The sequence below is a fragment of the Tubulanus polymorphus genome, chromosome 5, assembly GCF_964204645.1.
Source record: "Tubulanus polymorphus chromosome 5, tnTubPoly1.2, whole genome shotgun sequence".
Lineage (NCBI taxonomy): Eukaryota > Metazoa > Nemertea > Palaeonemertea > Tubulaniformes > Tubulanidae > Tubulanus > Tubulanus polymorphus.
In genome coordinates, this window is record NC_134029.1 from 18468716 (window position 1) to 18494371 (window position 25656).

The window sequence follows — 25656 nt, forward strand, 5'->3', positions numbered from 1 at the left end:
TCCCAGAAATAAAGCCCAATGTATCTAAAAAAAAAAACACTATCAGACCATTAAAGTTTTTGCTTCTTCACTAAAAATAAAAGATCCAACAGTCTAACTCAAATTCTTGTCGACGACTGGAATGAAAAACTCAAAACTTTTTTTCATAGAAAACCTCTTTATTATTCCTCACAGAATCAAATACTTTTATTAATATTCAGTATTCACGATTAAAGCCAAATATCGATAAAATTTTGACTAGTTCCATCAGCACACTTACACTGACAGACGACCTATCAGATCATTGTCATTAGTTACATAAGTTCAGTACATGTATTGTTGTAAAAACCAGACATAACTTAAAACATAGAATATTTTCTTCGAATTATGTATCTTAGGTAAACCTTTTTCAAGTGTCTTACAAAGCCATTTAAGAACTAACGTTCCATTTGTCAAAAATCAAAGACATGCAAATAAATTAACAAGACCGGTACTGGCAAATATTTGAGTAAATTCGAAATAAATGCTTCAAACATCAAGTCAACTTGTTCATACAATTCTTCCATGAATTGTATAGGTTTCTAAAACTAAAAGATTGATTGGAATTAGCAAATATTCTTCTAATAGTGTGCATCACATGGCATTAGCTACTAGAATAGGAAATTTTAACTGAACACATTAACGATAATTTGGAATGAGTCTAAGAACTTTGTGGTTAATTCAAGTAAGTAGGTAGGTACACGAAAAAAGGTATTTCGTCACGCCTGGATCAGATCTTAAAAAGCAACTGTTTATTTTTCTTTCATGTCTTCATTTTTCCACCGCAAACTGTTAGAAATCTACAAATGTATCTACGCGCTAATCGAATGGTGCAATTCGAATCAAGCAGTTTGATCTTCCACATATTGCACCCATTCATGCGGCGTCACACGTCCAAACTAAAAAGATAAACAACAAAATATAGTTTATACAGATAACAAAGTAATCAAATTATTACACAGATACTGAAAAGTTGTTTAACAATATACAATATTCATGTACCTGGAGATTTCAAGAATTTGGGATAGTACTTTAGTAATTGATCATGAGAGAAAATCTCTGAAGACGCCTTGTGGCCAACTTGAAGCTATCTGACTTTTACATACTGGTCATATCAATCCAGGGTTCTGGGTTAAAATTCTGGTGACCACAGAGTTTCCTAGTGGAAGGTTACGAACAGTATTCCTGGAGATGACTATTAGAATATAGTTGAAGCCGTCAAATAAACTACTAGCTCTAGGAAACATTTTCAGACTTAGTTTTTCGTTATTATTGTGGGATTCTCTCTATATTATCCAAACTTTAATTGCCTCAACACACCTCAACCATGTCAATTACGACCCAAGTAGTAGACAGCAGATTGAGAAAATTGATTTCAAGACCGTTAAGCCCATTATGGGCATGATAAGCTGATTCAAGGTTTCTTCTTCTATATATCGATGGGGAAATGAGACGTATAAGAACCGTTGACCAAGGAAGAATAGGAATGCCGATTTGCTATGAAGATAGTCACTTATTCTACAATAGTAAATGTACCTGAATAGCAGTGATTTCATCAAGGAATCGGTTTGTGAGTTTTGCACCCTGATCCATCGTCGGTATATGCAGTTTTTCGTTTTTGTAAAGAATACTCTCTACCGGACAAACTAAGCATGCAGTTCCCGCTCCAAATATTTCTTTTACCTGTGAAATAGAATTACATGGTGAGAGGGTTATATGACACGTTATGTGATAAGATTAGAGCAAATATTTGTTTCAGTGTAAAACAAGTCTGACAACATTTTCTCTTATCAAATAAGTGTACATCATAAATAAATTCCATAACAAGCAGCCTGTCAACTGACATAGCTCTGCTGTGTTTTAACCTCAATTTTCTTCATTTATCTTATGGCCCAACTGCTAAGGGCATCCTTAAAGGGATAAAATCCAAGAAAAGCTATCTAACTTAGTACCTGTTTGCCCACGGAATATGAATACCAAACTTGGAAAATATCTCTAAATGATGAGTAGCGATCATAGGAATATGGACTCCATTCATTAGGGTAACCCATGGGGGTAAAATCCCTAAACAAGGAATCTATATTGTAATAGTCCTCGGCCCATAAAACAGTGTTGAAATATTTGGCAATGATACAATATGGGCCCCACACCCAAGGGCACCCATCTGTTCACAAGGGGGTTGAAACTTTAGTCATTTCCAAAAAATCATGCATCATATCCGAATGTTACTGTACAAGGTGCATTTTACAATAGAATTTGTGTGAAACCGAAGGTTCATCTAATGATGTAAATTAGATATTGTAAAGCATAAGTAACCTTTAAAACAAAAGTTCAAATGCACTTTTACGGAACACCACCATTATCTTATTACCTATTATATAAGATCAAAAATTGGAAATTCATGAATGGGATTATAGGAAGAAAAAATTTGTTCAACTCTTACCCGTCCTTCTTTTAATGCCTTCACAACGTCTCCCATGTTGAATGATCTTTCCGAGACTTTGAATTCTCCCTGCGAAATAAATGATATTACAATAATCGAACGAAATCAATGCCTCAAATTAATTTATTACATACAATATCATCTATGTCCAGACCATATTCATGCTTGCATAATCATCAATAAGTACAAGCTACCAGCGCAGTAACTCTAGATCAATAAGCTATCTTTAATATATCAGCTCAAAGAGTGATAGCTTATTGGATGGCACCATTCCCAACACTTCCATCTTGATTACAGGGGTAAACAAAATAAGGGTACTTCCAAAAAATCCACTCTTTATTCATTTATTTTTCATTATCACCATATTACGGTAACGTCAACCCCCGATATACCGCCTACCACCAGGTTTTCTCAATGCACATCTCTATACAAATACTAAGTAAAACTCCCCCGATATACCGCCATACTCTAGAAACCGCCAAAATCATTCTGCATCGATGTGGGCAGTATATCGGGGGTTGACTGCAGTTTGTATGGTTTTCTAGAATGATAGTTTGAACATATACCATGGTCCTTTTTTGCGATCAGCCACAGGAATATCAAATGACTAGTTAGTAAATTCACAATCTTGGACATTAAGTACTTACCCAATTTTGTGCAAGTTCAATCAGACTTTTCCTGGTTACTCCCGGCAATATGACACCGGTACTTAATGGAGGGGTGATCAATTCATTTTCTAAAAAAGAAATAAATTGATTAGAAATGGTTGATATAATCTTTGTTTCAGTATTACGGTACGTAGTATGACTAAGACTTCAAATTGTTTTGTGTAACAGACCCTAGATTTTGAAAAAATTGCACATGCAGAAAGTCAAAATTTCAACAATTTCTCTATAAATTCTTATGTAATAAAGACATTAGACTCGACGTGAAAAGCAACAAGGCTTATCGGAATAAGGGTACTTGCCTCCATTTTCGTTTACCCAATACATGAAAAGGTTCATAGTTCCGACCTCTGTAACTTGTTCATCCTGTCCGTACAACCATAGAACCTGTTGACATCCACGTTCTTCTGCTATTTGTTGAATATAAGTTGTCGGAGCGTAGTTTCTATGAAATCAAAACATAAAACAAAATATTTTTGAACTCTGATCCAAAAAATTTTAGTATTGGTACATTGCTGATTTTTAATTGTACAATATTGTTATCACATTGAGATAACAAAGTGGTGTTGCTTTGTTGCTTAAAAACAATAATTGCAACTTACGAGCCCATTTTTGTGTTTCCGCTACCACCTGGCCAGGCACGAACGAATGCAGGATCAGCGAGAAGCGAGACCGGTTTCAATCCAGTCGGGAAATACGGACCAACTGGCGACAGAAGCACGAATAGTAAAGCTTCCTGCGGCGGACGAACTCCGAGCGATGGCTGTAAGATGAAGAAATATAGATAGCGGTTATCGTTATTTTTCATCACAAAGTTGTTCAAAGATAGACTTGAATTATGCGGGTTACAAATTGGAATAATACCATCACAAAGGTACATGTATTACAAACTGGGTACAGTGGAACCTTGTTACGGTCAACTAGAACTAGAAAATATGTTTGTAATAACCCATAGTTCGTTACATACAGTAGGAAATTAATAAAATTGCCTTACTTCAAAATTCTATATTTGTTACATCCGATGAACTGTTGTATCCGAGATTGTTGTAACGAGGTTCCACTGTACTTATTTCTATAAATTGTTTCAAATTTTGGAAAGATGATAAATAGCTTGATATATACTCACATCTACAGCGATCATCGTAGGACGGAGATACAACGTGCTCGTCGTTGAATAAGGTACCCATTCTTGGTCGATATGAATCAACTTTTTCATTAGTTTCACCAAAACATCTCCATCAAATGTCTGTGGAAAGTGGATGAAATTTAACCAGAAGAGATAACGAATAAGAATTAAGTTCTACATACCGGTAAGTATAAGTCTAAATGATTGACTGTAAATAATTTCCGATAGAACTGGATCAGCCAGATTCAATATGGAGTAGGTTATTGAATTACGAGCTTGAATTTGGAAAATTGTGGTTTTTTTTAAAGATTTCTAATTAAATACAGGAGTCAGGACTTTAATCGAAATTCGATCAGTTAATTCAAACCGACGTCACCTCTACATTTATACGAAAATGGCCAGTTTCAGAAAGCTTTCAAATCGGGTTCTTACACGCTACTTACGGGTAAAGTGGCCCTCACAGCCGAACTGTTCATTCGAATCATGTTTTCACGCGGGCGAAACATTCGAATTTTATTATCGACTCCCCTGTATGCTTTCATACCTTCAAACAACTGTTTAAAAAGATACCATTTATATCAAATAACGAGTAAAACATTTTCAAAAAAAGATTAGGCGTTAACTGGTAGGATCCTCCCCCTGGTTAAGGATTTTTTCAAGGACTTTTCAAGGAAATTCTTGAGACAATTTCTTTAATTTCGAAGAATATCAGAAAAATGTTTCCTCAAGAGACCTTCTAATTTCTGTAACAGATTCATAACAACACTTATCAGTCTATTTCTGATGCACTCTTAAGGTGTATCTGAATTTTCTTTTTTCAATTTTTCCAATAAGGCCTAGTAGAAATTTGCTGTGCAGGGCTTGAATTTGGGTAAAGATACCATTAAAATCAAATGATGAAGAAAAATAAACATTTTCTTGCACAAAAATAGCTTGTGTTTTACTGGTGCTGTCGGGCCTACAAACATTGCTTGTACCGACGATTTCTTCAAATTGCACACATTTTAACATTGTAACTTTAGCTACATTTGATTGATATTGTTGCAATTTTACAAAATCTTCCTCTTCAAACTTCAGAATGGCCTACTTACTTCATTCGCGTAATGAAGAACTTTCGCTCCGGGATGTAACTGCAATGGTTTGACGGGATGAATGCGAGGACTAGCCCAACCGACAGTATCCTTCCAATGTATGGATAGCATATGATCAGAAAAAGTCTGTCCGAAAACTAGACCATCTGGGCTTGGTTTCTCAGCTGGCTTATCTGTTAGTTCGACAGTTAATCCTTCATACTGCAAAGACATAATCAAGGACAAAATATCTTAACAAATTATGATATATGAAATTTTCATTTTGCTATAGGCCTATTTGACTGATTTACCACACTGGGGACATACAATTACAGGCTATTCTTATCAGTCAAATACAGCGAACTGTCACTAATTTCTGAGGGAAAGCAGGGAACTTCAAAATAATCTTTCCCGATTTGGATTTCAATTAAGTTAATAAAAACAAACCAATTTGCTTCTAAACTTTACACCTGGGGCTGGTTTTACAGACTGGTATCAACTCCTAACAGGGGATTACTCAATTAGAATTCTAACCCAGAACAGTGGAATCAGATCTCTGTTTACTTTCGCAAGCAATGGCGGCAGGCAAGATTAATAAACTGAATTGTTAATCACGAAACTGAAGTTTATCGGCACTCAAAACTTACCTTCAGTGGAGCTAAACTCAATGAACTGCATCTTCTTAAACTATTTTGGGAAAGTGCCTTCAGGAGAATATTACCCAAAACATTCTTTGACTGAAATTTCAATGGACATCATCTCACAAACTAAGCTTTTGATCAATTAAGTCTTATTGAAAACATGAAGTAAGCCTAACATATCTACATTGTGCAGCCACGACTATCGGCAGCCAAGTTTGTCTACTCATCTTCATAATAGGCACCTTTCGCCCTCTCTCCACCATTGACAGTTTATTGCCAGAAGGTTACGTCGGTGAACGTAAAAATACAGATAGAGCAAAAAATCAAGATGAAAATACTATCAAACCATCCTCGATGCCAGGGTCTGATTGCCTCTCTAAAAAATCTCAGGCTTTGTAATAGACAATGAAGGGTGTGTGGCCAGCATTTGTGTTGGCGTAAGCTTCGTCGGTTGAGGCAATCCAACCCTGGCAAGTGAGGATGTAGGCCTATCAAATAATTTTGATGAAACACTCTCTGCCCAGTTTGAAACGACAATAGAGTAAAATTCTAAAGCTTAAGTTAATTTCAAACGTTTCGAATTTATTCTTTAGGCCTAATAGTTATCTTCAGGATGCTATCAATAAAGTAAACTTGAATTGAATTGACGACCGTCACGAATGAATGATGTTCGATAAAACTTCAAGACGTTAAATTTACGAAATACGCCGATGCTCAAATATCGCGGAAGACCTAGGTATACTCACCTGCGACATTAGAACGCACTTCATGTTTATGTCAGGCGTTGAATCGGCTTAAAACAGCAGAAAATTCGAAGAACCAGGAAATAAAATGAGACTGTTAGTGTTGCGCAGAAACCGTAAAGGACTGAAACTGGTGACCGTGACGAATTATAAATAATAAAACAAATTCTTGACATTGCAAGGTGTTAAAATCAGTCAAATTATTTTTTTTCCCTGGATGATTAATGATCAGTATTTGACAGTAAGCTTTCTGTTTTCAAGATCAATAATCAATGATAATGTTGATGGTGTCTACATGAATTGACGCGACATAGTATTTTCTTCCAATTTCGAGGTTTCATCGATTAATTCACGTAAAAATGATCATTACAGGTTAAAAATTTCGTTTGTTTACAAATTTAACCAGTAGCTATGAGCTAACTGATAAAGTAATATCTTATGACCACAGGGACTTGACGCAAAACGATTTTGACACCTAGTATCCTAGGTCTTTTTCTAGGCTAGGGCTAGTAGGAGGAATAGGATACTGCCACTGGCCCCTGGGGTCAAAATCCTTATGTGCTAATGACTAAAGATCGGTGAGGTTTTAATCTTGTTGGCTATGCGTGCCACGGTTCCTTCTCTGGTAGTAGAGATATATGCCACCAATGACCGTGTAGTGTTCAGGTTCAGTAGTAGCGGTTTTTGTATTGTAAATCCAATTTTCTACTCTTCATATAGTCTAACCGGTCTAACTGCAGTTTGGGTCACCTATCCACTGGGTGGTGCTAGTGTTATTAAAGAATAGTGTTATGGTAAGGTTAGGTACATAACCATTAGGGACACCTAAACTGCAGTCATACCGTCTAACCTAACTGGTACTAGGCTACATTATCTGCTGGGCTCGGTTTCACAAAAAAGTTAAACGCAAATTTTTGGTGTAATTCCCAGTGGTTACTTCATGTTATCATGGTTTTTTTTATGGAGGACAACAATTCAAACTTAACTGTTTTTAGTCTAGTACCTAGCCGTCGTTCCACGAACCTGTAACAACGACTGGTATTCAGACTAAACCGTTTTTCGTGAAACTGGGTCCTGGTCTTGCTAATTTATTGAGACTAGTGGTCATGGACTATCTTGGGTTTTAATCCATCTCCTGTCATTGTGTACTAGTCTCTGCATGTTGCCAAAAAGAGCCAATTGTTGACCTCTTAATATGTTCTACATCATACGCCTGAATACCAGAATATAGCTTACCGCCTATTTTTAATCTAGAAGATTTCTTTTTAGGCTTGCATTTTCTTGTAGGTTTAGAAAAAAGTAGTGTCTACATCCACCTGGTGCCTTTTACGTCTACTCTAGGTCTATGGGTCAAACAAATTTCTATTGAAATTAGTTAACAGCAGAGAACAATTATTATCAGCTATAACGAATCTTGGATTTTATCCCAAATAAGAAGACCAATGTTTATTTGTTTGTAGAAATTCAGATTAAAGATCATATTTTGTATACTTTTAGTAGACTCTATACGATGAAAGTCTATCCATTTTCATGCCAGAGATCGCTTCGATAACAGCAACAATAACATTTTTCTGACAACAAATACATGTATAGACTTCAGACTGATATAAATCTCCGTGTTCAGACTTAATTAGCAAAACCCAGGGTTGATGATTTGATAATTCATCCTAATCTGACAGTTTCAGGGATTATCTAAATTTCATCATCAGAGAGACTCAAAAATAAAATGATATTTTAGTTTAGAATAAATTATTAAGTCATCAACAATGGGATTTGCTAAGTAACTATATTGAATTCGTGATAATGCCAAATTTATTTGAACATGATTAAGGATTTCTAACTGTAGATATTATGAAATAATGTCAGTCATGGTTCCCACAGCACAGGGAAATTGTGGAAAACTTGGGAATTTTGTAATGATAAACCACAGTTTGGAAATATTTGGGAATTTGAGAAATTCTCAAATCAGGAAAATATTTGGGAAATTTATTTACATTTCACGTATCGCATCATCCAGGGCAATTTTCTTCAGCGATGTCCTTAGAAAATTATCTTTATCAACCAGTTACCATTTAAAGGTTGACTGTAGTATGATCATATCTGTTCGTCTTTATGAAGGCCCCCATTTTCCATTTGTGAAAATTGAAAAATCACCCATGAAATATTTGGGAAAAACCTGGGAATTTATAATTCATGTAACTGTGGGAACTATGGTATAAGATATTGGATTAAAGTGATCTGGATTTTAAGCAGACTTAACTGAAGCAGCATCTTAACATGCCTTGCGATGCTAGTTAATCAAATTTTGACGGAATCATACTGACTGATTACTCCTAGGTTCTAATGTACTGTATGGATGGTTGCAGACTGCTACACTGAGCTGCATGGATTTTTTTCTAATGCATATGCCTGCACATTCAGTCAGAATGCGTAACCATCCTATTTCTGATTTTGGTTCGTTCGTTCGTTGCAGGCTCTTCTACTAGCGGATGATCGCATTTACAAGAAAGCTCGCCGCGCAATCGACTTCAGGATACTACTTACTTCTCCTCTGCAACTCTCGAAAACGCAACTAATTCTTCAAGGTAAAACGCATCTCTTATTTGCAATGTTTATCGCGTCATTCGTTTTATTTCGAAGAGGGATAATTTGATGAAGAAATCATGAATTGATGATCAATAAATCTTTTAATGAGTTGATATTGGCTCAATAGCAAGAAATAGATGTTTGAAATTCAATTTCCCCGCTGATATCTATGATAGGATATATGGATTGCGATAATCACGTGTAAAAGAAAGGAACTTTGAAAAATTTGAACATGTCAGGCATTTTAAAATCCGAATCAGGAATGGTTTAATGTCATTCGAGCATTATCAATAACAATTAGCAGTTTACTTAGCAGTTAATCAAGCATTATTGATATATTTAGCAATTTTTTTCGGGAAATGTGATGTTTATTTTTTAGCTCTTTTCATACCTCTGGGACAGCAATGACACCTTTTCTATGGCAATAAATCGAGCTTAGACCAACTTTTGACACAGACTAAAGTTATTTTAGCTGAGTTAACTTTCGCTGGCCATTTTCTCGTTTTACAAGAGTCTTGCAGCTATATTCATTTACACATGGTATTGATTGTGAAACAAACACCCCCCCCCCGTACTATCCTCCAAGCCATGGGGATATGATTTTTACTGAATATCATCGAAAATTACAGCTATGGACCTAATTTGGTATCCCAAATTATTTTTTCTACAATTATGTCTTATGCCAATATAGATGCCTCGGGCTACAGCGATTTGTTGTGGATTGTGTCATTTTAGGCTTAAATGATAATAAAAAGATATCACGTATGCCGTAGAAATGTGCTTACTTTTACTATCATAAAAGTGCTTACAAAGTGGTTAATTTTTCCTCAGTGTGACTGACTTCTGAAGAACCCTGTTATGATAAGGACGATGATAATTTATTTCCAAAAAAATGCTTTGTATTTCATAAAGCTTTTTTATAGAAATTAAAAAAACTAGCATTTCTGGCCAAAACAGTAGAATGAATGAAATGATGTGTTACGGCAGCTTTATATTTATAGAGCTAGGAAAAATTCTCTGAAATATTTCTCATGGAGATCTGAATGGATTTCGAGGACCGCATTCGACGCGATTTGATCTATTGCGAGGTTTTCGATTTGTAAACGATGAAGATCACCTGGATGTTCGTGAATTCAGGTGTATTCACCCGGTGAAGTTTTATCAATGAACTGCACATGGTTAAACACACGGCGATTGGTAGATTCTAGGCCGTATAACACGTGCTCAACACATAATTCCTTCCCTCTCCTCTCTCCCTCACCTGCGATTGTGGTATGTTTTAGACTGCGTTGAGAGGGCAATGGATTCTGTTTGCAGTTTTATCTGAGGCAAGTTAGTTTTTATAAGCGTTTTCAATTATTTTTGCGTCGTATTTCAATTATTTGTTTTTCTTGAAAAAAAAAACGATCGTCAGCAAAAAGTAAGTAAATCTTTGAATAATCGTCGGTATTTTCTTTACGTATTAAAGATGTGACTGAGGTGTTGAAAGATTTTTAAAAAGATGTACGTATAGATTAATTATGCCGATGTTCTCAGGAGTAATTACACACTTGACACCTCCGAGGATAAATTAGAGGGGCCAGATGCTCAAAAGTTGGTTATAGTTAACCGGTGGATAAATGCATTATTACCAATATGATAAGTCCACCAGTTAACTCTTACCGACTTTTGAGCAACCAGCCTCAGAATTATGCAGAATTCAAACTTTGAACAGGAGGATTTGTTCTCCTTCTGCCACAATAGCGAGTTAGCCAGCTATTCGACCACTGGTGGGAACAATTTTTGTTCGATAGATTTTTGATTTCATGCTTATTTTGGTTCTTCACAAACCACCTAACCTTCTGGACGACGAAATGATACATGGCGTTTGATTATGAAATTGAAAGTTGGAGTACATGTATATTTGGATGATCGGTCGGATTTAGATGATTTTTGTTCTCCGGAAATGCAATATACATAGGCCTCATTGTAAATTTTAGTTCCAGTTCGTGTAAACAATCTTCCATCTACTCCAAGCATTCAAGTGACTGATGGGGTTTATCTTTGTTGGTTGTCTAATTTCAGATTGACAAACTGAAGTAGGTAACTAGCGTTTTGGACATTATGATATTATTATTGGTTGAATATATGGGTTGAAATTGAGATATTTTTAGGGGTTACCGGTATGCCAGGCACAAAAGTATGATAGAAATCCTTTTGAAAAGTATATATTCAGGGGTGGATCCAGGGGCAGACTAAGACAGGAGCCGAAAGAAATGAAAAGGGCATGTAGACTGAAAACAATTTAATTAAGTATCCACGCAGCCAAAAACAAGGGTAATGAAAGTTTTAAACTTTCAGTGCATTTTTACACAATTTCTAGGCACTTGAAGGATATTTGAAATAAGAATATAAGCTAAATCTCTATGTGGCAGACTGCTATTTTATAAGTTGCGGGTGGAAAAATTGCCAGAAAATATTGCCATTGCATTTTCAAAAGGGCGCGGGGAAAATTGCGACGGGAGCACGTGTGCTCCTTGTGCTCCTGTCTCAGGGTTTCCAGCAGTCCTTCCAAGTCCTTCCAAGTCCTTCTTTTGGAAAAAGTACCCTGCGGAAAAATATTTCAATGTTTAAAATTGTGAACTTTCAACCTTGAAATAAGGAAAACAAATGGAAGAAAAAATAACTTCTCGCGTTTTTCGTTTCGCTTCGAGAATCTAGTTAGTTTTAGCGGTTCTCCCCGCTGAGTTGACTGAAGCTCGTGATCGAAGCAATCTTGACTTGTGAAAATCTGTTTTTCCTTTTTTTGCCGGAGCATAGCTGTTACTAATTACTTAGATTTTCTCGAGAAAGATGTTCGCTATTTGCAAGCTGGGAAATATACTTATTTCAGCTACAGTAAACTTTGGCGAACTCGACAAATTGAGGAATATACGAATTCACCGTTGAAAGTAACCGAAGGAAATCCGGACCTGGTTGCAAACATAACCCAAAGGTTTAGTTTAGTTTAGTTTATGTGGGAACTCATCAATTACTTACAAGGCAAGTTGCAAAGAAAAATACATACACTATGAGCATGTTAGGGGTTCGAAAAATCCTAATGATTGTCGAAGTTTAACCCCTCCATAGATATGAGTACAAACTCTACAGTACAAAAAGCGGAGGAATCAGTGACAGCATCGAGGGTCTAGCACAGTGACGATGATATAAAAAAATAATGAAGTATAAGCTTAGACAACTTTTGTTTACTTCAGGTGATAACAAGAAAGGAGATTGAGTGTGGTTAATGGATGGTTGCAAGAGATTAATGCATGTATTTTGAAAAATAAGGTGGCGCTTATGATGACGCTTGAAAAAATTTAGAGATGGCCTATTACGAATGATTAGAGACAAAGAATTCCATAATCTCGGTCCTAATATATACTGATTGAAAATGACCGCTATGGAATAATTGAATATATGTATCCTGTGTTCTCCATACGCTGGCATTTTGAAGGGGCTGCATTCATTAAGTATAATGATATCGTGGTTGCTAAAGTAGCAAGACTTTCAATCCCCCCCAAAAATTACAGAAAATTAAGCTGAATTTTGATGTTATCTATTTTTATACATTTCAAAGGAATTATCAGAGCCTCTCTCAATCCTGTTGTGGAGATCACTGGCACCAAATATTTCCTCCAGGATACATTATGTGCAGCACATTTTAGAATATCCTGTGCCCCACGTAAGTATCCCTCAGAAATACAAATTTTACCCCGGAAAATTATGATATTTCCTTCAGGATACATTACGTGGGGCATGTTAGAAATACAAATCTTACTCTGGAAAATTATGATTTTAACTCACAATTCTGTGACTTCTCGGTAGTAAGACGAATGAAAAACCTGAACGTCTGAATCAGTGCACTCGCTGAATGTATTCTTTTTAGACATCTCGATTAAAATTGCTATTCAATACATTGACGTAAGGCTTTCAGATGTTTTCAGGGCTCTATAGAGTCTGCACGGTACCTGGGAAAAGATTTTTACGTCATTATTGATAATCTGGTCTAGTATCGGGCCCCTATCGGTATGACGTCATGTTTTCATCAGGCCATCCCCAGGAAAAGCTTGTTCCCTGTGTATGTTTACTAAACACTGGTTTTCGGTTTCGATTTCTTTGGAAACGGTATCAGGAATTCGTGAAAATTAGTTTTTTTAAATTTCGGTATCAGCTACGCTTTCGTGGATTCTATAGAAATAAAGGAATTAAAGGAAATTTGTGTGATGTCATTTCTGAGAGGTCTTTTCTATCGCTATTCTATTGAGATTCGCATTGCGACTTGTGTTGACCTATAGCACCAAATGAATTATGTCCGGATAACCCACCCTTTCAAAACTCCCATACCTATAAAATATAAAACGTAATTTCGTAAGTTGTAACTTATAAAACCTTCTTCTTAAGTCGTGGCAGTTCAGGAATTCTGTTGAGAAGGGAAAAAAGGTTACAATTTTTTGTTTAGTTTTCATTGATATGAGGAGCAGATCCGAGGGGAGGGCGCAGGGGTAAACCCCCCTAAAAATGTCAAGTTGCCCTGAAATTTCACCGGAAAATGAAATATATTAATCTGATACCCTAAAAAAGTTTAAATTCATAAACCTGTCGTCTGTGTATCCAAAAAATTAGAAATCTTTTCCGATGAGTTTCCTTTCCGGGGGTGCCCTATTGATTAGTGATGTGCCCTATTTTGGGGATCCACCCTTCCCTGAATCAGACCCTAGATCCGACCCTGATATCACTTTCTTTTTAGATAAAAAAAGTACTTTCAGTTGAACTCGGAATCGTCGCCGTGAAGCGCAATAGATGACGAAATTACTTGATGCTACGATCATTCTGACTACGTTTTGAATTTGGTTCAATGTCGTCGATGAAGGGCCCTTCCCGATTTTCCCGTTTATAGTGAATATAAGATTATTCATTGCCGCGCCGAGGCTAATCGATTTCTTCAGTAGATAGAAACATGAAATGAGAACTAACGTCCGAGTTAGACTACGGTCACTGCTGCTGTCGTTAGAAGTTCGATTACTTGTAGACATGGCCTTTCTCGCCGCGCCGGCGTGTCTCAACGTAAAAACCAGTCGGGCAGTTATTAGAATCACGATCAAGGTCGGAATTATAGTAAATATAGGAGCACGGACAAACATGTTGTAGTACTTCAAATATATATTCTTACCAAATTGTGTCAACTTCTGAGTCCATCTCTCGTGTCCAGTGCACGGATTAACAGAACGACGAGCATAATACATGAAATAGTTTCTAGACCCATCGCCTATTGTAATCGCAACCACAGAAGTAATGTAGATATGACTTTTCCTTCGACTAATGATACTAACAGCTTTCAAGGGCCAACAAACAACGATATATCTGTCTATAGCTATTAACAATGTTATTAGATCACTGATGTCCGAGGACAAAAGTCGAATGTGTTGAGTGTATGTATAGATGCGCTTCATAACGTGGTTCATTTCAACGGTCATGTCCAGTAACAGCGTGTGACTGTAGAGCCGATACTGGAAGTCAAATATGATATACGACAAGCTAATAAAAAAGTCTGCGATAGCCAAACATCTCAAATAGAAGATACTGGTGTTGTTTGAACGCTCTTTACTAAGGATGATAAAAGACAGTGAATTTGTGCCGAAACCGAAGATGGCAATGGTGAAAATAATGTACGTCGTGATCTGTAGATACAAATTCACGTGAAATGGTTTGTAATCAGCGTGGTGGATGTATTTGCACCGAGGATGAGGTTTAAACCCCGCCTTCTCAGTGGTGGACGTCAGGTCTGATCCGTTGTGGCCTAGAAACTGAGCGTCAACAACCGACACATTTTCTGAAGCCATCATTTTAGTCTCTGCCAACGGTCACGGGGTTGTTACCAGAAATACGATCGGTGTAAACTTTCAAATTCGTAGATTTTTCAACCATCGACACCTCAGTTATAAGCGAATAATTTTCAACTACAAAGAATGGATATCAAGCCATCAAACTACACCAAGTCATTAATATGCGCACTGACGCTAAGAGACTAGAATTCGAAATACTGAACTGTTCCTCTGTTGTTGACATCAAACAAAATATCTCATTTCTCAGGCAGGCAGAGCTACTTACCAATTAAGTGAAGATCAGAACATTAATTGGCGAAATAGATATGAATCGATATTTTTTTATAAATCTGTTCGCATCATCTGATGCAGAATGTATACGTAGCTACTGTGAGATACACATGCAGAACGTGTGTATGAAAATCATGTAGAGTAATCTTAGAAATATCAGTCGAAAAAAGCTTCTATTCGTGTCCTCGAAGTTTGCAGTTAGCATGTTGATTAAAAGATTGATTTGTAAGTCATAATCAGTAAACATATTAGTTACTAAATGATGTATTCACCTACGTCAATGGTCGGGTTAGGTTGTTAGGATATATCGGAATTTCTAGTCGAATGCACGGCCCAAATTAGGAAAATGATATTTCGAAACCAGGAATTCTGTAGAGAAGGATAAAAAAGGTTAAGATTTTTTGTTTAGTTTTCATTGATATCAGTTTCTTTTTAAATCAAATAAATGCTTTCAGTTGAAATCTGAATTGTTGCTGTGATGCTCAATAGATGACAAAATCATTCGATGCTACAGTCATTCTGACTATGTTTTGAATTTGGTTCAATGTTGTTGATTGAAGAGCCTTTGCCAATATATTCTTACCAGCAACGCTATAGAACATAAGAAGGTATCAATATCAATGCGATATTTATAAAGCCTTTACAAACCTATTCAAATTACTAAAGTACCCCTGGAGGATAAATCAAGGGTCAATCAAAATGAAGACATTTGAAATCTGTGGGTATTGGGGATAGGTAAAATCCTAAAAGATCTAATAAAACTCTGTTATGCATTGTAGGAGCCCTAGGCTTTTAGTGACTTTTGGGGATTATCTACTTGCGAAGGGGGAAAATAATAATGATAATAAAAATAATGATATTGATAATCCTGAGGAAAAGCAAAAGGCTTTTCTTGGAAAAAGCAAAAGGCCCTAATAAATGCTCCACAATGGTATCAGTTACATAACTAATATACGAATATAAATTCTCATGCAAGGGAACTGTTGGTATGAAAACTGTGTATGAAATTCTAAACTAGTTAAATGCCCGCTTGTTGATAGAACATTCCTGTATGCCTCTTCTGCAAATAGTAATAATAATATTACGGTTACCATTCTTCCACCGATTTGTACAATTAAACTCGGATTTGCGGGAATATCTGACATACCCAGCGCCAGGGATGAGCCCCAGCGAGGCTAGTCAAAGTAACCCCGCGCCGTCATGATACCCCATTGATATCCCGCGAAATATTTATTTGCGTTCGGGCTTGGATTTCGATTTCTTTGCTAGCGGTCTGCGGAATTTGTGAAAATATATTTATGTATGCTATTTTGGCAACGAGTCAGCTTCGCTTTCGCTGAACAATTGTAAATAAGTATATGAGTTCGAAAAATGTTACGGACGAGATACTGCTGAAACTATTATTATTGATATTAGTACTGGTGCACAATATCAACTCAGTCCCTAGACCAAATTCCAGTTTTTTTTTTTAGTTGAACAGAAGTCTTTCTAAACATTTTCGATATTTGCTTGTGATGTGTGAGCTTAACTAAGACATAAGATGCTGCCACGTTCTTGAATAATGGATGATTAATTTGCCGATAGTGTGTACATACTTAAATGTAAAATCTTCTTTCACAACTTTTCATAGTTTAAGTTAGTGGTATAATATGATCAACATCGAGATACTGTGCAGTCGAGCAGGTTGACTATTAAAGTAGTTGATTGCAGCAGGTGCCATGGTCGCTTCAGAAATCAATAGCGTTATAGAGAGGTTTGGTAAACAATCTGTCCTGAGGAGTGGATATCTTCCCATGTCAGGGGAAGGGCGAAATATCTGGCACAAAATGTGTATCAAGGTTGTACGGCGAAGGAATGGAAATAGTACTGTCGTATTTGCAAGATAAATGGCTCACGGAGCTTTCTTATCTCGCGCAAAAATTCGGTAAACACATTTCTCATGCATCGTGAAATTTATTTCTCCCAGACTCCAAATTCTACTCTATGTAGAGACGCCAGAAGTAGAGCGAGAATTCGATGAGATTTATTCCTTGATTTTTTCCGCTGTTGAAAATTCTCTTGGCTGCTGCTGCGTTTTTGATGCAGACATCGTAATTGATATTGAAGGTCGGTCAGTGATGAGTTTGAAGAGGGTACCGATACTAATGCGCAAGATGATTTACATGCATGTGGGTTTCATATCGTTACCATTGATAAACCCGGGGAAACTGGGCGCACGTTCCTCTCTCTCTCTCTCTTTAGAGCAGCAGATAAAATGTGGCACTGATACAAACAACAATTGCTACACGCGATATGTTTTTGATACCCACTCCTTAAGAACATTGTTGAAATAGCTGAAGCCTACATAAACAATGTTGATGGACTTTTAACTGCCCAGGTATACACCACTCAGCAGGGTTAATTTAACCTTTAGAAGTGATAACGCTAACACCAGTAAGATGATTACCTGATATCTTGTACTTCTTCATCTCGTACCAGTTCACTACTGTTGGCCTAGTTAATCAATGGTTCAACCGAGGTCGATCATTTTGATCTGAAAAATGTGGTGTCCGATTTCGAGATTTATCACGGGAGATGTGGTAATGGGTCTTCACTCTCATTGCGATTTTATGATCTTAAAGGTTATTGCCCCGTGTTCCCTTACAGCTTCGAAAGCTCTTTTTCATATCTTCTTTCTATCGTTCGCTATCAGTGATTGCATTTTCTCAAAGTTTAACCTATATATTTATTGCGGGTAAGGTCGTTCATCCGTGTATTTTGGTGAAGAAATCCACAAACAATGTTTTTGTTGCATTTACATGTTATATCCCTAGCTTACCGTAGTTTATGCGGGAACTGATATACACAACAGTATGTATGCTACCAATAATATGGCTGTCATTTATGGCTGACTTTCAACATTCTTAGCAGACAATAAATATTTGTAACCTCTCCGTAATTCCTGTTAAGTGTTCAAATCATCTCAGGTTCTCCCCTACCCCACTCGGCGTTTTAAGGCCACCTGTCCGTCATTCTTAGCAATATTCCATCAGTCTCCCGCTCTCTTTAATCACCCATTGGCAAAGTTGGAAACGGAAAAAAGATATACACCTGCCAGTTTGCTTTAGGCTTGATTAGTTCTTGGAAAGAAAGTCCTTTTTCTTTCGGGAAGGGATGGTTTTCTGAAGAAGTTGTAACACTCAGTTTATGTTTTGACTTCCGACTTGTGATAAACAGTAAACTCATTAATATCATACTTTGGTTGATCAACTAAATTCTATTCATATTCATTTCATGGAATCTATTTGTATTCAGTCAATCGAAGTAATGATGATGATCATGATAGTGATAAAAGTTATGTTATTTAAGATGCTGATATAGTGCAAAATCCAACCAGCCTGCTCGGAGCGCTTTAGAAATTTGTTCTATCAAAGTGGGACCAATGACTGACTAAGACGTAAAATGTGTCACTACTAATATTTATTAATTGTTATTAACTCTATTTGATTCTGCAAAGACTTCAATTGCATGAAATTATCAAAGACAGGTTTTGAGTGTTCTGAATTTGAAAATGTCCCGGTTGTGAGCACTTTGAGCACAATATCTGAGCTGATCTAGTGACCAGGAGTCATTTGTTACCATTAGGGTGGAGAGAGGCAATACGGATAACTACCGTGCCCAGGGATACTACCGTGAAGGTATAGTACGGGTTGGAAACCCTTCGGATTCCTTTTGTACATGATTTCCAAGCCATTCTTTTGTTTCTGCAAGTTTTAGATCGTTGATTTTCTACTATTAATAAATCGTATGCGATTTGGTTTTACTCGATGATGTTCGAACATGTTTTGAGGTTCCCCTACATCGTTTGTCAGATGCCCGACAAACAATCTGAAAGATAACATTAGTACCTCTTTCAACTTTCACTATATTTGCTGCCAATCAAAATCAAATTGTCAGAAGCAGCCTCTTGTACACATTGTTATCCTTTTCCATTGAGTGATGTAGGCAGTTGTAGCCTGTAGATCGGAACTCTCACTTCAAAAGTTTTGCCAAAGTTATTTGTAGGATATTCGAATTATTGGAGTCACGCTGTGAGGTAGTTTTTGCTTCTACTAAATCTTGTGCTTGGTTCATTCACGAATAGTCTTTTCTGCATTTCTACCCATTCACGAATTTTCTGTTCCTTTACATCATGTTTCTGCATTGATTCAAGAATGTCACTGTGGTTTTTTTGCGTCGTCTTTTTCTAGTCCAGATTTTCATTTTCTTTTCTATCGGGACATGTGTTATTCGGTACGCAACGATATTCGTTGTATCCAGTACCATTCATCTTTCTGCGCCTTATCTATATCTGCACTAATACTGCCGCAACCCCCCTACCCTCCAAGACACGGTTCCACTTCAAAAAGAATGCACTACATTAAAGTCTTCTCTCCTGGGGAAAGTTTTTAAACAATGTTGTTCTGTTGTTTTTTGTCGACGTGATTTTTCAAAGCAGACAGGAAGCGAATTCATCGTTGTTTTTTTTTTGCGGGGCGGGTAATCTTAAGATGCGTTTGACATTATCTCGATGCGCACTGGATACGTGATTTACACGAAAATGATGCTCGCCGCGAATTAGCCCCCATCGGCATTCTTACATATCAACGAGTGCAAAACTTTATAAAGTGTGAAGGTTTTGCGAGATTGGATAGAACACGGAAGATCGGCGGAGAACATGCAACTTTGACAGTAAACAGATAATGTTCCTTCGAGCTTATCGTTAGTTTGTTTGAGTTTATCGGTTAGTACCTGACAACCTTTTGACCCAGTATCATCGATGTTCTTGTCAGGTTACTTTTGCTTTCTATCAGTTTCAAATATCGTTTAAATGGTTCGACACCTGATTTACTACTTCTTTTATGTTGTCTTGCTTTCGTTTCACTTTGTTCTGTCTGCCTGGTTTCATTCTTTCTATGCGGATAAGTTGGAAATCAGGATTGCAGGAACGTCCAGCATACAGGGCTGGACTACATCACACTCTTGCTGGTTTTGCTCTTGTGGAGATAAAAGCAGCTCTGCTTAGCGGATGGAGTTCGTGTTGGCAGTCTGGAACTTTTACGAAACCCCCTTTTTAGCCTTATTGCGTTCACTTCTTGTTCATCCATTTATTTGTCTGTAGACAGAATCCATTTTTTTTAGAAGTTTTGAAGATGCTTCAATGTAATGTAGTGTAATTTATTGATGGATTGTCTTGATATTAAGGTTATATATGTATCTACTCTAGACGTATATTCAGCCCTAAAACTGGCCGATCAGAATCCTGATGGCCAAATTAGTTCACCAAAATCAGCACCTTTTACACATTATTGAGGTTTTCAGGGGAAACGCTTCAATCAATTATCTGAAGCTTTCGCATGTCATTTTTGCCCTGAATTGCAAGACCTCTTCCAAATGGTTAGGCATTTCTCATTGAAATACATGATGGGTATACTTTGGGAAGGGATTTAAACATATCTGACAGATTTTTCGTTCAGTCACTTGTCACTTATTCGGCAGCCATCCCATCCGTCATTCCTAGATAGAAAAAAGTTTTTTGAGAAAAATATCGACAGGTTTTAACACATAGTCTTCATATTCAATCATTGTTACGACGACTGTCATATGATTCATCTCCTCTTGTGGAATTGGGGTTACTGAGTTTTTTTGTTCTCGTCACCAGGGGGAGTTGAATATTTAATAAGATACAATTTGTCTATTTATTTTGGAACCTAAGGATATTTTGTAACCCCAATCAATTGCAAAGTTGCTCATGACATGTTCTATGATTATGGGGAGTTCCAAGGTCATTGGCTTTTTGGACACTAGGGAGTATAAAGAAGTTTCCAGTTTCTAGGCGCCATTTTGTGGCGGTCCCTCGAGGTCCCCATTGTTGCGATAATTTGCGCTCATTTTTAAAACATAAGTTTAGATTGAATATCATATAGTTCTGCAGCCCCTTGCTCGACGAAATCAATTTATACACCATTTTAAAGGAAATGAAATGCAGATATTTGCTGGCGATTCTTGGAATTTTTGAACGCAACAATGATGAACAGTGACAATGTAAAACCAAGGACCGCATATCTTAACCGCGCGTAAAAGAAATCGCAATATTTATTAATTTTAAAATATCTAAGTATCTCTTAAAGCTGTATTTCCAATTTTCACAGAGGTTAAAGAGGGTTATTTGCAGTTTAAGCCTGCGTTTAATTTTTTTGAATATCTTTACTGACGACTGATCTGTACCCGCTTGAGTTTGAGATTACCACAGTCAATTGCAAAATTGTAGCATGTAACATGTTTTATGATTGTCAGTTTCAAAGTCATTGGTTTTTTATATGTTCACCAGGGGGCGTTGAATATTGAATATGTGAATTTCAAATCACTTCCCAAGTGGGCATGGTGGGCAAATAAAGTTGTTAGTTGCGGTTACAATTGGCTGAAAGGGCCACAGTAAATTTTCTTTTCTCCCTTCAATTCCCACCCTCATTCATATCGTTCATGTTGTTTAGATTCATTCCGCGCGCGATGGAGTGCCGCCATTGTTGGTTTTTTTTTTCATTCCAATATTCATACCTCTGTGTCTCGTATATATAAAGTCTACGTGTATATAAATGATGTATAACTATATATTCGCTCAGGTGATGTTTATATATGTTGCGGGGTATAGAGCATATCGTACAACAAACACTCACTCGCATTCTGACAAAGATATCTCTCGCATATAAATTCCTTCATCATGTACAATCGTGTGCAATAAAAGCTACATGGACACGCACGTATATTTGATACCACACCTCTGCTAGATCCGAAAATGTGAAACAGAAATGTTTCTCATAAATGCACATGTGGGATGGAAACGCTTGGAAACAATGTTTGTGTTTCCTGCTTCTGTGTTTCCCTATGTTGTGAGTTGTGTAGGCCTTCGCTGTATGCAAAAAGCCAACATTTTGGTGTCGGCATACCCAAACAACAAAGTTTACGTCGCCTTGAAAAATAACACATCATATATTGCTTAATATTGTCAACGATAAATAATATGATATAGATTACATAATATTGAGGATCTTTTAAGTTATTTTGGATTTGAGTATATCGATAATTGAATTGAATGGACTGGCAACCAGTCTAACCTCGATGTATTGATGACGTAGTGCACATCCTCTCACAACCAGTCTAACCTCGATGTATTGATGACGTAGTGCGCATCCTCTCAAAAATAATTATTAGAACTTATCAAACTAAGATAAGAGATTTGAAATTTGATTATTTTGAAACGTCAAGATTGATGACGTAGTGCACATCGACTCTCACAGAACCCCTTAATAACACATTCTAGATATACATGTATATAAATGTTAATGTAACGGATTTTACAGCAATTCAACACAATTGAATTTTGGGTTTATGTCTTACTCTGTGCGCTGGACTTTATAACACTTTGCTGAGCATTATCGAGATCTTGCAGCCACACTAAATTTGAAAACCCTCCTCTGTCCCTTTGACGTGCAAAAGGTAAAAGGCGGTACTGTTGTTTCGATGGTGCGTAATGTATTATTTTATGTTTTGTTAGTCGGATGGCTCCTAAAAAAGAATGTACAATACCAGGTGCCAGTAATGTCTTTAGAATTGTATGAAATCGGGTCGTAGAAGTGCTGGCATCAATTCGGGCGACTGGCCAGGGCATGCGGTGTGTCTAATCTTCGACTCAATTACGGGTAATGGAGTTCATGGAATGCAAACCAATCGAAACCATTAATAAGCAGTACTCTACTCAACTGTCTGCCGATCATCGAACCACCTATAATAATGATGTAAATCTATCTTTGAATGTTATTTACTAAACTGAATGTTGTGTAGAATATTCAGGAATTTGGTCAGTTTCTTCGATCACCTCCTACGAGGCACATTTGAATGGTTTATTCCTAAACGGATTCCTGATGTAAACAGGTTCATCCAGTATCATTTTCACTGCTGCTTCCGGTAAGTACTATGTTCCTACTGGGTAAACATCTACATAAATGAATATCTTTTTAATGGAATTTGTTTCGCTTGAGATGTTTAATTCCTAGGGCTTGTTTATAAAATGGGGTTAAATGCGAGTCACATGCTTCGAACTCGTGGATTTCAAATGTTCTTCAGACCACACCCTGGGTTTGTGGTTGGATCCTGTCCCTTTTGTACGGATGAGGCTAACAGGTTCCTTACGACTCCTCGATACCTTCAAAACTTCTTCTAAATGGAAAATGCTTTTAAAGGTGCTTGAAACTTCTTTGATTTGAGAAAAATGCCCAAAACTCCTTTAAAACTCCTTCAATTTTGAGAAATAGGCCGTTAGAAATTGTTGATTAGAGTACACTTAAATTGGTAGCGTTGGGACCAGGATATCCTTTTATCCAATAAGGCGGTTACCGACTTTGTAACTGTGTTGAGGTAGTGTAAAGGAATTTGCTTACAAAACCACTGAATGAATGGTTTATCAAGATAAACGGTTCCGATTTAGGAGCAGTCTACAGTAATTGGGAAATATGAAAGTGAACAAGATACATCCTCCATATTTGAAATTGTCTCCTTTTAAACCCCTTGAAAAATCTTGATATCTAGGAATGACCGATCCGTACGGACCCTGCTTAACCTTAAGACCAGTTTTGGACTTCAGTCACTTTACTGACACGCATAAACATGAACATACAGCATTTGAACGGAAAAATCTCCGAATTGTTCCTGTAGAATGTTACAATACGTAATGACCTTGTAATGATATTGCCAGTTATTTTATTATCATTGTTGGCAAAGTTGGTTGCCGAATGTTTTCATTCTTGGCGTTGAAAAGCTCTGTATAGCTGTTCCGACGGTACCATTCTGACAGTGATGGCAACCTGCTAGGCGAGCGGAGATGTAAAAAACGCCGGGGATTCCGTTCTGGAGTCGCCGCAGGTTGTCCTATAATGTTGGAAGACTATCGCATATCTGTTCATTGGTTTTCGACCTTTAACACCGAGTCGAACCACCTGTTATTCATAACTTCACGAAAATACTTTTCTTCGAGATGGAACAACCTTCTTTGTAATATGACGCATTATATTTGGCTTAGTTGTACATCCGTATGTGTTATGTATGTGTAAGAAAAACATGCCTATACCTACCTAAAAAAATACACGATAAACGGCAATTTTCGCGGAAAATGGCTATATTGTCGGTTTGCTATATTGTCATCACGATTTTAATCACCTATAGTTACTTGGATTTCAATTATCCGTAAATAGACCAGTGATGATGTAACGAATGGGGGGGATTTTTTCTTTCGAAATATGCTGATGATGCACTTCTAGTTACTGTACTAAAGCACAGACCTGCCAACTGACTTAGGGTATGTGTTGAAAATAAAAAGACCGTAGGCTATTGTGTGGGGTAAATACGACGATGAAGAACATCGATGTGGGATGATAAATATATCTTGATGATGCATCTAAATCGTATTTGATGAGTCCCTAATGCAATTTGCTAAGTTTTTCTGAAAAAAAAAATGTTTCAAGGTAAAACTGCTGCAAAGTGGGGTAAACATCATGACAGCAAAGTAGAGCTTGAATGATTAATTCATTGCGTTGATATATCTAACTCATGTTTGATGAGTCCCTAAACGCAATTTTTCTGAAAAAAAAACAAAAATTTCAAGGTCAAACTACTGCCAAAGGAGTAGAAGTCGGTATCTATAAGATTTGTGACTCAAAATGATCTATGAATAACTGGGCATGAGGTCAATTAGAATGTGATAGTTTTCCATTTATCTGTAGACTAATGTATAAAACGATTTCTTAAAGCCCCTAGGCAATTATCGTCAATCAACTTTCGTCAAAATCACTGACAATTGTTGCTTAGTCACCCATTACCGCTGCTTGAGATTTTTGTAGCCGAATTGCAGGCTGCAACGTGGCGCCACTAGTTGTTGGCACTGATTTAGGGGCGGCCATTTTGTGACTGGCTCATATTTCTAATCTCGGCGCTGATTGGCTGTTATGGGATTTTTCATTAGTAGCCACGCACCAGGTGACTGACACTGATTCACTGCCAATCTTTGGTGATGATGTCGCTGATTATCTAGCATGCTAGATACTGAGCAATCTCGTCACCAGTGACTATGTGTGTTACCAGTGGCCGCGCACTAAAACGATATAGTAGAAAGTTTGTCGTTTGTGACAAAAATAACTGGGAAAACGTCAAGAAATAGCA

General features: G+C 37.0%; 2 protein-coding genes across 8 annotated transcripts in view; one reads left to right on the plus strand and one right to left on the minus strand.

Annotated features, from left to right (window-relative positions):
- Positions 1–159: 159 nt before the first annotated feature.
- On the minus strand, positions 160–6816 carry LOC141905280 (branched-chain-amino-acid aminotransferase, cytosolic-like). 2 transcript variants are annotated; one of them, XM_074794108.1, is made up of 11 exons: positions 6710–6816; positions 5970–6059; positions 5344–5544; positions 4696–4806; positions 4253–4372; positions 3729–3889; positions 3429–3571; positions 3109–3197; positions 2462–2530; positions 1555–1701; positions 160–917 (listed from the first exon to the last, which is right to left on the minus strand). In XM_074794108.1, exons 1-11 carry the CDS (start codon positions 6731–6733, stop codon positions 861–863), a joined length of 1212 nt encoding a protein of 403 aa, XP_074650209.1. In that variant the 5' UTR covers positions 6734–6816; the 3' UTR covers positions 160–860. The 2 variants fall into 2 exon arrangements, with proteins under 2 accessions (XP_074650209.1, XP_074650210.1); XM_074794109.1 differs by having other exon boundaries at positions 6148–6811.
- Positions 6817–7033: 217 nt separating this feature from the next.
- The window catches only part of LOC141905900 (uncharacterized), a 71772-nt gene continuing 53149 nt past the window's right edge, over positions 7034–25656 (plus strand). For all 6 annotated transcript variants that reach the window (XM_074794983.1, XM_074794985.1, XM_074794988.1 and 3 more), the window contains exons 1-2: positions 7034–7078; positions 9180–9291. The gene's annotated coding sequence lies outside the window, so the exon portion shown is untranslated. The remainder of the gene's footprint in view (positions 7079–9179; positions 9292–25656) is intronic.